The 15,124-nt window shown below is 36.1% G+C and overlaps 1 protein-coding gene across 2 annotated transcripts in view; it reads left to right on the forward strand.

Moving 5' to 3' along the window:
* The first annotated feature begins 864 nt into the window (after positions 1–864).
* LOC106785757 (RNA-binding protein 24-B-like) overlaps positions 865–15,124 on the forward strand; it is a 26,715-nt gene continuing 12,455 nt past the window's right edge. The window contains exons 1-5 of one of the 2 annotated variants that reach the window (XM_014746473.1): positions 865–1,635; positions 11,814–11,818; positions 11,892–12,225; positions 12,880–13,006; positions 14,392–14,452. In XM_014746473.1, coding sequence (XP_014601959.1) covers positions 11,962–12,225; positions 12,880–13,006; positions 14,392–14,452 — 452 coding nt within the window. In that variant the 5' untranslated portion in view covers positions 865–1,635; positions 11,814–11,818; positions 11,892–11,961. Of the gene's footprint in view, positions 1,636–7,033; positions 7,406–11,813; positions 12,226–12,879; positions 13,007–14,391; positions 14,453–15,124 lie in introns of those variants that run through there. The other variant, XM_014746472.1, reaches the window with a different exon arrangement.

The raw sequence follows: 15,124 nt of genomic DNA on the forward strand, positions 1-15,124 counted from the left end.
TTTTAGCTTAATATATATACATATATATATTTATTTTTATTATTTTTCATATTCGCCAGCCTTCTAGGGATAATATAAAATATATATATTATTCTTTGAAAATTTATTGATAATAAATTTATTGATTAACAGAAAAAAGTGAAAAATTATGTCGAATAATACATGTCACTTTTGAACATTACGTTGACATATTATTAGCGCTATTTCTAATATGAGTATATCGTTATTGTTATTTAGAATAATCTCATTATCACTTTTATATATATTTTGAAAATATTGGAGAGTTTGAAACGTGTGTTGATATCGTCGACTTATGTGCCTTCATACCAACGGAAACAATTCTCAATAAGAACTTCGACCGTCAATAAAGTAAGTAATACGTAATGAGACGTATCTATGTAAAGAAAGATTTCTCTTAAATAACGTTAGAGAATAATTTGATGTCGCTATAATTTTTTGGTGGGTAAAAGACAGTGTGGAATCTTCATTAAGACAATTATTCAGGGGTGTTTGAAGAATTTCGTTAATATATAAAGCGTATGTATTTAAATCTTTTAATCTAAATAATTATGAAAGTAGTTTAATCAAACAATTTGACAAAATTCAATGAAATTATTTCATTTCTCTCGCATGAATCTACATTTTAATAATATGGAATTATAATAAAAAGTATATATATAAATATACAACTTATGCTATTTTGATAATTATCAGCATATATGTAATATATGTGTGTGTGTGTGTGTGTGTGTGTGTGTGTTGTGACATTGAAAGGAAAGCATTATGGCTATATATCGAGAAGTAGTTAACTTTTCAAGAAATCAACATACTAATTATGACTTTAAATCGGTATCTCATATTCATATGAAAACGCGTATACATATATTTATAATTATTCGCCATGATTACATTTTAATGATACTTATACCCCCGATAGAGAAAGAGATAAGAGAATCGCGTTTTTACAGCCGTTCTTAGGTGACGCTTCATGGGACTTTGTTTGCACAATTGTTTGGACATTCGTGTGTGATCGTATGGACGTAGAAAATCCTTGAAACGATAACAGGAATAATTCGTCACGAAATCGAGCAACGATTATATACATACATATATAATACAATATGTTCTACTTTATATACGGTGTTAAAGAGAATCGAACGATTTAAATAACAAAACTAATAGCAGATCGGCAAGATTTTTGTTCTTTTTTGATAATGCAATAAACTCAATTTCACTCGTAGTAAAAGCATAGACAATCCATTGTTTACTTTAGCATACGAACACAAGGATGATAATCAATTGCATTATCAAAATGAAAGGCGAGGGTACCCACTTGGAACAGGGTTGATTTTTGGGAAATTGTTTCGTTAATCCGTAATCGTAAGGGGGGTGGGGGTCTTCTTTTTAACACCGTGTATATGAGAGAAAAATAATCTGAAATAAATCACAGCTCGTCTCCGCACAGTCTCCGCCTTGTCTCGGATTTAATACACGACGCGTTCTTCCGTCAGTCCATGCCGACCAATTGGACGACTCGCGGCAGCTTCCAACGAAGAAACCTGTTTTATTTTCGGACGAATTTGGAGAGCCGGGCTTCTCGTCTATTTCGAGAAGGCCGCTGCCACCACCGTTCTGGTATTGTATCTCCAAAGGAATCAGTAATTTGCAAATTTTCATTAACGATCGATTTATATGACTTTTATTTCACGATTTTTCTTTCTTAATATAGTTACAATATTTCCAATAACGAAGGATTTTGTAATCTCTCATTATTCTTAGATTCATAGGACAATTATTAAATTGTAGATATTATTTTTAATCAAATTCAATTGAATTTTTAAGTTATTTTAATAAACAATATTCTTTCGTAATAATCGTCGTCATTATTATTATATGTAATTACACTGGCGATATTTTACACACATCGTATTGTGACATATATTAATGTACATTTGATAAAATATGGTGTATTTAACAAACGAAAAAGATATTTCTGCTGTACTAATAAGTACTCATTAGAAATAACTTGTTCATTTTTATATAGAAGATTATGATAATTGATTATAATTTGCATATATTCTATTGGTATGTAATAAAGACAAAACTGGTGCGTGCTAACAGTTTAAACGCAGTGACACAGAGACACACATACATTATATACACATGACGCGGATCGAACAACTCCGGTGAACGTGGAATCGCGTGCACGATTATGCAACAACGCGTACCAGAGGAAATAATCGACTTCCTTTACGGAAGTGGCAAGCACTTTTCGGTGCAGCTGATATTATCAGCTGATTTCGCACCGACAGACTTAACGAACTATCTTACTTTCTGAACGAATTAACGTAAATCATTGTTCTCGAAAAACAACGAATTTAACTTCCGTAATGCATCTCTTATTCTTCTATTAATATAATTGGTATATAGGAATTTTATATGTATTTCATTAGAAGGACAAATATTTTCTAGCCGAGGTATTAATGTTCATATCTTTATCTCTCTCTCTTTCCCTTTTTCTCACGCCAAAACGTGAATTTGCCTATTCTCGATGTACTTCCAGGCTTCGTAGAGAATTCCAATGATCGCGCATCGATCGAGGAATATTAGCAGTGCTTTGTCGGCTTGCTTCGAGGATACCTAAGATATATCGAATTAGATCTGGTCTCTTTAAATCTAAATATACGTCGAGTGTCAGGGTTGAACGCCCTGAGCTTTCCGGTTCTTGCCTTATATACTGTGGTTCTCTCTCTATCTCTCTCTAACTCTCACTCTTACTCTCACTCTCACTCTCACTCTTACTCTCACTCTTTTTTTCTTTTCCATTTTTATTTTATTTTATTTTTTTCTTCTTTCTTTTTTCTTTCGGTACAAGCACTTACTTACCCTACCTGTTTTATTTTTCTGATGTCTCTTCGTCATTCCCCATTTTCTTCTGTTGAATTTTATTTTTTGCAGCTTCTTCTTTCTCTCATGTTCCATCATTTCTTTTTCCACGCGAAACCTAATAGCCTTGTATCCTCTAGGACACTTCAGGACTATTTCCTGCGAATACACGTTGGACGAGCCGGATGGGAAACCGCAAATATAAAGCCCCTTACGGTATTCCAATAACATTATACGCATGCGTTATAGCTACATATATATACATACCAAAGATGTTTGTAGATCGTTTTTATTTCGACACAACAGGAAACATTCGAATTTTTATTCTGTTAGACTGGATACGTACGAGCTTCTCTTCGTGTATAAATTTCCGGCCGGTTCAAATCTAGAATAACGGTTAACCGGTTGATACGGATTATCTTTATAAATCTTTTCGTTGAAGTATCAATTGTTAGTTATAATTATGATTGATTGACCAAACGAACAAACAATTCAGTTACATGGATATTATATTATTGTTTATTGCGCAATATCTTGCAAAGAAATTTTATACAAGTTCCAATTTGATTTTATTATTAATCGAGCATAGGAGATATACATTACTTATATTTATGAGAACTGGAAAAAATGTATAGCTGTAATATGTAGAATGTTAAGATACGACTTTAATAAGCAAATAGGTAGACGATTTTAGAATCACTTTTCGCAACGGATCTTCCCGCGAATCTTCTTTCCCCATCGGCCCCCTCTCTTTACCCCATTCTCGCCGTTGGCCGTATTCTTTGTCGTTCTGCGTTTAGCAGCGAGCAAAGGGTGAACCTGCCGATCAAGTATGCATCGCCAGGGGCGACATTAGCATCGTACACATTAACATTTGAACGCTTCAATTTTACAAGACCCACTCAATTTTCTTTCAATGTTCTACGTAAGACATTTTTATTGTTGATAATTATGAAAAGTACTCGATGAATCAATAAGATAGAAATAAATGATATTTTGGTTCCTTTTATAAGAGCACTTGGCGCTGACTTCGTATTTTATTGGATTTATGTTAATGGAGATTTGAAAAAAAACGGGACGGCCCTGCGGACAAAAGCAGTGGCATCGATGGTGGGTGCAGCAGGCGCGTGCAGTACGCGCGTGCAATAAGCGCGTGCAATAAGCGCGTGCACTGACATAGGCAGAAATATGCGCGCTCGCGCACTCACGCGACATGTGCAGGGCAAACGGAGAAACGAAACCGTCCGTTCGTTCTCTGTGTGGATACGCGTAGACGCAAAGCACGCTCGACTAAGAACCATGGACTTTGTGGGCTTGGGGGACGATGGAGGAGAGACAGCTGTGGGGCAGCTGGCAGCGCGTGCCACGAACCTATGGGGTCTCCTTTCTCGACGACAACGACGACTAACAAGTAAGACCAAGACCAAGACCAAGACGATGCAACTATATCATACGACAAGAAGAAAAAAAGAGATAAAGAGAGATATATTTTAACGCTTCAAGACCTGTGTTGATCATAGATTACCCTATTTGGCAAATTTCACTGTTACAATTTTTAGAAGGGAGAATTATTAATCTTATAATATTAGGAAAATGTAATTGGAAACTGATGAAGTCATTTAAGACCCAACTTATATTTGATCTTTTTTACATGAAATAAATAAATAATATTTCACATGATATTGAAAATAAAAATAAACTTTAGAATGAAATAGATAATAAAGGAATTTTAAAAGCGAGCAGGTGAGCACAAAAATGAATGCTTGCAATACTTTTGAGAGAGCGAAGAAAGCGAGACGATCGAAACTGATACGCAACAAAGTTATCGAGGAACCATCGGTAATCATCGAAGCGCAAAATATGATTAAAATAGTGTACTGCCTTTTAAAATGAAGATATTCCTCGTGTTATACGAAAATGATTGAAATAGCGAACGAAGTAACGAACGAGAAATCAACGTGCGGAAAGAAAAAATTGCGCTTCGATGGGTCACAGCAGAAAGCGATGCGATACTCACGGAAATTCACAGAAACTCACGGAACTTTCGCTTTTAATATCGTGACGAAGTTACCGTAACGATGAATCCTCCACTTTTTTCATTGCTCAACGTATACCTACGTATATTCATTCGCTCGAGTGTTACAAATTCACTCGCTTAACTTTTCCATTTTCTTTTATGACGTAAAGAAACGTCATCGTTCTATTTCTTATCTAACTTTGCAAATTGAACTATATAATCTATTAAATGTATTTTTTTCATTAATATTCTTATTTAGATATGCTATATAAAAAAAAGAGGGAGAGATAGGAGAGAAATATAAAAGTATTTCAAGGACAAAATGGATCGAAAATAGGGGAGTTTAATTACTTGAAAAAGCTATATTTTATAGGATACGAACAACGGTAGGGTTTGTTTACTATAAAACAGTTAAAATCATCCCTACTTTTCTCGTTAACTTCTTAGCCTTCCAAGGTTTATGATCGGTCGTTCGTCGTTTGGAAAATTGTTGGAATATGGAACACGATAAAGCTCTAACACTGTAGTTTGATTTACTGTACCTCAAGAGCTCGTAGCAAAATTCGTTCGGTAATATGTTCGAACGTTATTCATTTCAAGGCTGAAACGAGCTGAATAAACAAACTGAGCTTCCTCATTGCTCGTTGTTCACTGTTTTTAAAGTAACTCAAATGTAAAATTTTAGATATATCTGAAAATCTGTCGATCGATCAATATTTATCTTAAAAAATTTGAATAACATAGAATTCTGAATTTCGAGAACAACGATATCCGATGATTTTCAATTTTTTTATCTTAACTATCTTTCTCCGTGCTCGAAGTAGTCAAGTGCCCTAAAACGAGAGAAAGAAAGAAATTTCGACAGTCATCGAATTATTTTGCCGATGCGTTTAGGAAAGTTGTATATAACAGAAAGAAGATTTAAAAAGATTTCCAATGAGACTTTAACAGTTATGATAAATGTGCTTTTGCAAATGAAGTATTTTTATCAGCGTTCGCGCGTATATGCCAAATAGAGGGAAGAAAAGAAAAGAGGAAAAATAAAAAGAAAAGAAATCTGCGAAACACATCGGAATCAGACGCAGCTGGAAAGTTCGGTGGGCTTTTCTGGAAAGGTTTTTCGTTAGTCCGAAAGAAAAGAGATCAGCGGGTTCAAAGCCTTCGAGGGAGCGTTTCAGGTTGGCGAACATCTGCCGTCCTCCACGACGATAATAATTCGAACAGCTGATACCTATGTACATCGGTACGATCCGGCTCGTCTCGGTTACTTTCGGTGGTTATGAATCTTGCGTTGCGATCGTTCACGGTGCCCTGTTCGTTTTCTTTCTCTCGATCTTCCTTCCAAGGGTGGAAGAAAAGAAAGGAAAGATCTCCATCTTACTTCTTTCTCCCTCACTCCGTCTCCCCCTCTTTCTTCTCTCTTTCTCATCCCTTCTTTCATCACGTTTGCGTTTCATCTTTCCTTGTTCGATCGGTCGGACGCGTTTCGGAAAAAGAGGGCAGGAAACGCGTCTGACGTAACCATCCGGGTTAACCGGTCCAAACGATTTCTTTACATATATTTTAAACAAAAAATACAAAACTATTCTTAAATTCAAATTGATGGAAATACAGCTATAGCAAATAGGAATGAAACATCTCATTTTTGTCATAGAATTTTGGCTAGAAGAGGAACGTTTTTTTGTTCGTTGCTTAGGACTCTCGTAAGAGACACGAAGTTAAAAATATCCTTATATTCGTAGCAGGCTCTAGATCAAGTCGAGACGTTCCTGACCAAATCGTGTAGTAGGGGAGACATTTGAACCAATGAGAAGTCGGTAAATGGGGGGATCTTGGGAACTGGCGCGCCGTATGGTATTCCCAAACTATAAAGCGGTCGCATTCGCACGTGGGCATTCGATCATGTCGGATGTGTAGGCAAGTTAGGGATACATGAGGAAACAACAACGTCATAGTAATATACGATCACCACCACCACCATCTTAACTATTATTGGCCCTGGTGTGTCGTCCGCATCATCGTGAACTTTAAGTGATACAAAGAAACTCATCCTTAGTTTCTTTTTCGTCGTCGTACCTATCATCGGCAAGTGATTTTTTTTTAAATCTCCCGCGTTTTTTTTTCTTTCGAAGAAATCGACCTCATCCTCGTCATCGTCGTCGCCGTCGTCGTCTTCGTTGAAAAAAAATAAAAAAATCTCCGAGCGTCGTCTCTCTTCGTCGTTTTTTTTTGTTCGCCAAGATAGTGTGCCATCGTTGTTCTCTCCCCACTACTACCACCGTATACCTCTAGCACCCCTCTAGTCGATCACAAGCAAGTTTAACGCGTTAAGAAATAGTTCGTGTTCGATCAAGGAAGGACGCGGATCGTGTCGTGCAAGATTTCGGTGTTTACACACGCTCCTGGTGTTCTCACCCTCTTCGTTGGATTATTAATTAAACAGTGGGATTATTTTTTACGTGTACGCACAAGTGTTAAAGAAACATCTTGAAGAAACAAGAGGTTAGTTATCATATTTTTTCTTCCTTTATTCTTTTTTTTTTTCTTTTTTCTTTTCTTCTTTTATTAATTATATTCGATATACATATGTCTCTCGATATAGACATTTTTCGCGTGTCTATTTATTTTTGTCTTTCTCTTTTTCTTTCTTTCTCTTTTCAACGTGAATATATGCAATTACGATAGTAAGGTATATCTATCATTCTAAGTGTGCACTGTCTATGCGCAATGTTCTAATTTCGCGTTTTCTTTACGCGTTAGTTTTAAGGTTGTATGACGTTGTTGAATATATTTCAAACTGTTCATTATACGCGCGAACAAACGGAAATACATATGCACGATAGATTGTCGATCGTGAAAATAAAGTTAATGTCGTCGTATATGCAGGAAAATATACGGAAATGAATAAGTATGCTTTTGAAAAGTAGTTTTGACTCAGTTTATAAGAAAGAAAGAAAGACATGACCGAAAGATTCTTCGAGTCTTGGACTTTCTTCTTGTTCGAAAGTTGTTGCACTTTCGTTCAATGGACTTTCAGTTGATAAGAAGAATTAGCTTTGCAGAGAATGTAGGTTTCGACTCGTTACTCGTTTCTCTTCAAATACATTACACACACACATATTCATATATATATATATATATTTAATCCATATTTGATTATTACAAAACCATGAGTTCATACATTTCCAACAAAATAATAATTTCATTTTGATCAACTCTATCTTCACGAAAATAGGAAATAATAAACCTTGTTAGTTTTCTGTTTCTTTTTTTCTCTCTTATATATATTTCAATTTTTTAATTACACAAGTATATATATACTTAAAATCTTGAATACTTACATATCTATTTGTAATTGCGTACTTTCGAAAATATGCTCATTATAACGCGATCGTAGTTAGCCGCTCGAAAAAGGCTACTTTCGCAAGTTATTATTGTGTCGAGAATCGTGTTCGATGGTTCCACAACCGTAGACACACGAATTTGAAGGAAAAGTCTGTGTTTACACGACGAACAGCGAACTTTTTCGAGTTGGACCAGGCTGCCTGCTTGCATATGCTTGCCTGTCTGCCTGCCTGCCCGCCTTCCTCGGGTAAAACGATCCGCCTGGAAATCTCCCTCGGCACTCTACCGAATCCCACTTCTTTCTTTCCTTCCTTTCTTTCTTTCCTTCCTTTCTTTCTTTCCTTTCCTTTCCTTTCTTTCTTTCTTTCTTCTGCCCTTTTTTCCCTTTTTATCTTCTTAACCTATCTTCCTTGAAAATTTTTTCCTTTTCTTCGACGGCTCATATTTTACATCTATAAAAAAATGTTACTAATGTAAGCAAAATCTTTGGGGAATCGAATATATATATTTAAAGATATGCGTTAATCTTAAACTTCCGATCGTAATATGAGATGAATCGACTAAGCAATACGCTCAATATCTTTATACCGTCGAAAAGGTGGCTTAGTTTTTCAACGAAAATTGTTCTTTTTTTTTCTTTTTTTATTTTTCGTTTTTTCGTTTTTTATCATTTAAAATAAATTAATATTAAATTTATGGGTTTTTGTATTATATAAAGGGGTAATCAATAATAACGTCTCGGTTCACTTTATTACTATAGATGGTCTATTAATTTCACGTGTTATGAGAGATATCACATTTTCGATATAATAATTCAAATATGACTATGCATATTTATAATATATAATCATATTATTACCACGTGATACGATTAATTGCTAGTATATACTTAGGTAAATGAATTAGAAGAAATAGTGTTTTTGTTTTACGAGAATAAAAAACATTAATCCTTTGTGGTTATGAATGTAATAATACTTTTGACGAATATGCACGTCCTCCTCGAATTGACCGATTAAAATCGATTATTATTTAGATTTGGAAAAATGCGCGTAAAAAGTGGCCATCGTGCTTAGATGTTAGTAAGCATCGTTTCATCGTGCTTCAACAAGTGTTTTCACATGAGATGCAAACAATTCGATAATCGCGTTATCGACGCTTCGTCGAGTTGCCCATTTGAGACGATCTCTTTCGAAATTCTTTAAAGTCTACGAGAAAAACGTTCATCTACCTCTTTCTTCTCTAACTTCTTTACTTATCACAGAAATTTCAATAACAATTTGTTTCTTACTTCAAATTCACATTGCAATTATTAGTATTACGATTGTTGTATATTTCTCGGTCTCTTCGATTGACTATAAAATTAAAATAAATAAAAATTAACTTAACTTTTTTTCATTTATGCTCGAAGGTAGTACTTCCAAATGTCATATAAACGAATCGCGAGTTAGAATTTAGTTTGTCTACCCCAACGAGTATTGCTACTCGTAAAATTGCGAGCGTTGTATAATGAAATTCTTCATTTCTTTTTGAAAGTCTGGCCTTAGTGACTTTGGCCGAGAAGATATTTTCGTGGGGCAAAATCGAGCGCGCGTGGCAATTGGCCAGCATCGAACACGCGCGATAAAACTCGTACATCGTCGTCGTGACGATGTTCATGACGATGATATAGGGATATTTGTCCTATGCCTTCGAAAATTCTCGTTTGCCGTGTTTGTTCTACCATCGCCAAACGAAGCGAGCTTTTCTATATTGTGTCAGAGTGAGTAATCGATTTGACGAAGATCGAGTTATAACTAACTCAACTGTGTCCCGCTTAACGGCTGTTATTCTTTCTTGAAGCATTACTTTCTCCATCGAGGGTTTCAACCGTATATACCTGAAGGGAAGACTAGAAAGGATGAAACGTTTTTAAAACACCCGTTACTCTCGGCATTTAGATAGACTTTTTAGGTTCTTTAGGACCACATTCAAAAGGGCAACTATAATCTTTTTTTACAATAGCTGCTTTAGAAATAAGGAAAGGGAATCTACTTGGGGTATGCTATATACTGAAATAACAAATTATTTATAAAACATTTTTCTATTGTAGACAGAGTATCGTCAATGGCAGGTACATTTGAAGGATCCAAATAATATATATGGAATTTTTTTTTTTTTTTTTATAATCTTTCATTTTCTGAGAAGCTATATTTCAAGAAATCCATTAGATAATATGCAATATTGAAAGCTCGATTGGGAATAAAAAATTGATCTCTTTTCGAAGACAATAAAGTAAACGCTCGTTAAAATTGATTGGCTAGTTATCTTGGTTAAACTCGTACATGATAATATTTATTAAATAATGGGATATTACTTGCGGTCATTGTTTCCATGGTTGTTGCATTCAGGCAAGCAAGCAACTCGACCAATCGTTCTGGCAAGGTTTGTGACTAGGAGGATGGTCTAGGACCTTCCGAAAGAGAAAAGGAGAGAAAAAGAGGGAAGGAGAGAGAGGGTGGAAAAAGGTTAGTGGAGGAGTAGAAGAAGTTGGAGGAGGAAAGGAGCCGAACGCACTACAACAATGTGATTATACACAGTGCTGCACCGGTTTTCTGCAGCAGCTGCTGGATCGTTTTGGGGGATTCGGCAGAAACGAACGAACGAACGAACGAATGTAGGAACGAGCCAACGAACGAACCTACGAACGAACGGACGGACAGGCGGACGGATGGACGGACGGACGTATGTCGGTTCCCGGGTAAAAGGGCCCGGTGGTGTTGTTTGTGGTGGGGGTAACGACGCTCAGGGAGAGACGAAAGCTAGGCGAGACAAGAAGTGTGTGTTGGGAGGAACGAAGAGGGAAGTACGCGTTGAGTCCTCGCCGAGGCCCGGTGCGCACAATGAGAGAGAGACGCAGCAGCTCGTCGTCGCTTTAGCTTGCTCTCAAATAAGGAAGAAAAGAGAAAGAGAGAAAGAAAAAGACGTTTCTGCAGACTCCGTCGTTGAAACCCGAAAGGCGAGAGCCCTACGAAAAATACCCTATACACGATCTACCTGAGCAAGGTATAGGGCCTAAGCTGTGCTACCTCCCTTTTTCAGGCTCTCCCAACCTTGAATGGAGGTCAGGGTTCCCACCTCCTTGCCCTTTTCTTCTCCTTCCTCGACGAGACTCCTTTAGCTAGCTCTCTTTGCTTCTCTTTTTTTCCCCTTCTCCTTCCCTCGCGGCTTCCGTGCAAAGGGGAATTTTTATCTGTTCGCTTTGTACATGTTGAAGTCATCGATTCGTTGGGAGCAAGAGAGAGAGAGAGAGAGAAAGAGAAAGAAATGGCTCGTGACGAAGGGAAAACCATTTTCGTTCCTTTTCGACCGTTTCTTTTGAACAGTAACAAGATGCCTTGAATATTTTAAAAGCGATAGATTTTTAGATCACATAAAATAGATTTTGTACGGCTAAATAGATAATCGAATATGGAAATAAAAATTGTTGTTGAATAATAAGAAAAATGTTAATATCGAGCAAGAAGAATTTATAGTTCGTTCGATCATAACGTGTTTTGTAAATGAAATATTTTGTATATATTTTCAGGAAGAGTAAGAGCTCGCATTAGTTTGACCTAGATGCTGTTGAACCAACGGCACGTCTGATTTATTTTCATCCCAACAGTACCAAATAAATAGTCAAAATTGATCAAGTGGTTCTTTCGTCCGGCGGTGATATCGCCAAAATTTGGAGGATGTTGATGCCCAGTGCCGCCGGTCTTAGTGCTGTAGGTGCTGTGGGAGCACCAGGCCCGGACGAGCTCGTTTCCGGGCTGGGTGCTCTTGCGGGTGCCACACCTCAGCAAAAAGATACCACCTGGACTAAATTATTCGTCGGCGGTCTACCGTATCATACGACCGATAAAAGTCTCAGGGAACATTTCAGTGTTTACGGGGATATCGAGGAGGCCGTTGTCATCACTGACAGGCAAACTGGAAAAAGCAGAGGCTACGGTTTCGTAAGTAATTCATTTTGTCTTTTATATTATTTTATCGTACATCTTAACAACTTTCTTATTTATTATAATACGAGTTAACGTGAGCTGGAAAATCCCCCAATAAAAAAGTTGCTCGTATAAGTTTAATTTGACTACAGACTATTAAAAACCATAACGTTTATTATAATAGAATGAATTACTGATATCTAGTTAAATGAAAACATACATAAGATAATAAGAATATACATACTTTTAATCTCATCAGAGCTTATGTTCGTATAATTTACAGTTCTAATCGAGTTTGTTTCTTTTCGAAGGAAATCCGGTACCTATCGATAAACCCGTAAATCATTGCGATTAAAGCAAGCAACTAGTTTTCAAGTTCTTACCAAAAATGTTCGAGTTCTCACACGGTACCCTCTTTAACTTGCTGATAAAGTTCTTTAGCAAATGTTGCGAATGTTGTAGCTACAAGTTACTTGGTTTTAAAACCCGTTCATCGTCTTATCGTTACACCACTTTAGATAATATGGAAATTCAAGCATTGATGTTACATCATTTTTGTTGATTAGCGAAAATATCTTAGTTTTTTTCACATCATTTATTAATCGCTCATAATTCGACGATCACATTTGGACAATCCAAATGAGTTGGATCAACCAATTTTGCTCATAGGTCATCATGGGAGACAGAGCGGCAGCTGAGAGAGCCTGCAAGGACCCCAATCCTATCATCGATGGCCGCAAGGCCAACGTTAACTTAGCAATTCTTGGAGCTAAACCGAGGGGTAACTTGCAAACCAGTAAGTTCACTTCTAAATGTTATGTCAAGCCCTCCTTTTCTTTTTATTTCATCTTATCGTTGGAATAATAGTCAAAAGTGAAGTTGTGATATTGTTTTATAAAAAGTACTATCATTTGATAAAGTTTCAACTAATCTTTGAAATTCTTTTTTTCTTCCCAGTAATATAGATTGTATATCATTTGGTACAATTTCCAGGGAACCTTACGTCGCGTCGTTTCGATGTTTAACCTCGCGAACATTCGGTCTATTTTTAAGCGAATAATGAACATTTCGACGTGTTCAAGAAATCGTAAAAAATTGAAACGCGAAAGCACGGATGAGTCATACAGCGTTTGCCTTAGGATATTATAGTACTACAGTGCTTGGTTATTCCAAGATCTACAGTTTTACTTATTTCCAATCTGTTTAGTACCGAAAGCACATATGTATGTACAGGAGCGTTTTACGATTCTGACATTAATACTTATGTTGGAAAAGTGAGTGTTCTCTGTAAATCATATTTACCCTATCGAATGTCCAATGATACGAAAACGTTACTTGACTTCAGTAAGTTTTATCTTGCCAGAAGAACATAATACACATTTGAAGTTTTGAAATAGGAAATACAATACATACAGAGTAGATATACGTTTTGTTCATGTTAAATAATAAAATATAGACCCGCGAAAGAAAAATTGAACAAACTTTTCAACGTCAACGTGTATAGTTTATTGTCTGAAAATGTGGAATCTTGTGGAATATTGTCGATCGTTATGTTGTAGTCTAAAACTCTCCACCCTTCACTGTATATTAGAGATCTCAATCGTAGCTAACTTATCGTACAGTTCACTCGTTTGTTTCTTTAGATAGATGTTGATAAAGATAGAAGATTGAGTATAGTCGTGTTACGTAACTCTCAGTTTGATCTTTGATCCTAAAAGAGAGTAGAGAGGGACGATGGTAGAGCACAGAAAAAGGGCGAGAAACATTTTTGAAAGCCCAAATGAAGTGGTAGAAGCGTTCTCAGCATCATTCTTGCTACCGCTTTCTCTCTCTCTCTCTCTCTTTTTCTTAAATGGCTTTAGGCCAACATAGTTTTGGAGTCTGATGCGAGTTTAAAATTGCCCTAACCGAGCCCCCGAATTTACATTTGTCCTTTTTCTTTTTCTTTTTTTTTTTTTTCTCTAGTCACGTTCTTCCTTTCAGTCAAATAGCTATTTTATTTTTCGGTTTTATTTTTTTTGTTCCGTCTCTTATTTCATTGGATGCATTTAGAAAGTACTAATCGTGCGTCTTTTTTTGTATTTGTGCGTAAATACCATGGAAAAATAAGCATAGTGTTCTTCACGGTCGACGATTAGAAAACGCAAATAGAAATTAACTCAAGACCATTTATGATTTTAGCATTCCCATTTGCTGCCGGTATTAGAGCTGGATATCCTGCGGTTCTTCCTGGCCAATATGGGTAAGTCTACGTTGATGTGATTTTTTTTCGAAATATATTTAAGAACGTAAGTGTTGTAACTTATCGCAGAATTTAGATGAAGGAAGTAGCGTAAGAAGCATCGAATCGGAATGTCGGAAAACATTGTCAAGACTTTTTGGTGATTTTCAAGGCAACTAGACAGAAAGTAAAAAAATCAATACGACAGATATTTTTTTCTCTCACTCATATAAATTAATTTTTATATATATATTTTTTTTTTTGTTTCTCTTCTATCACCGACAAAATATCGCGTACACACAATACATTTTTAGATAATAGTAAACTATATATGTAGGTATATACATAAGTGTTCGTTTAATTGGATACGATTCGTGCTGAGATCATAGATTTAGTTGTTGAAAGCTGTCTTATATATATAACGTTTCAGCATCCTGATGCGTGCGCGTAAGGCAGCAAGCAGAGAGTCCTCTTTTCGAGATCCTTGAGAGGGCCGTGGGCCGTTCTAAGGAGCAAAAGTAAAAGAAAATCAAATGAAAAAAAAAAAAGAACAAACAAAAAAAGCAAAAAACGATGAAACAAACGTTTATGAAAGAGAGATTAAAAATAACGAACGAAAGAAACGAAAAATAGAGTTCATCTTCTGAAAAAGAAAAGATGGGAGAGAAAGAGAGAGAACATATATATATATAT

Source organism: Polistes canadensis, unplaced genomic scaffold, assembly GCF_001313835.1.
Source record: "Polistes canadensis isolate GaletaPanama2010 unplaced genomic scaffold, ASM131383v1 scaffold_55, whole genome shotgun sequence".
Taxonomy (NCBI): Eukaryota; Metazoa; Arthropoda; class Insecta; order Hymenoptera; family Vespidae; genus Polistes; species Polistes canadensis.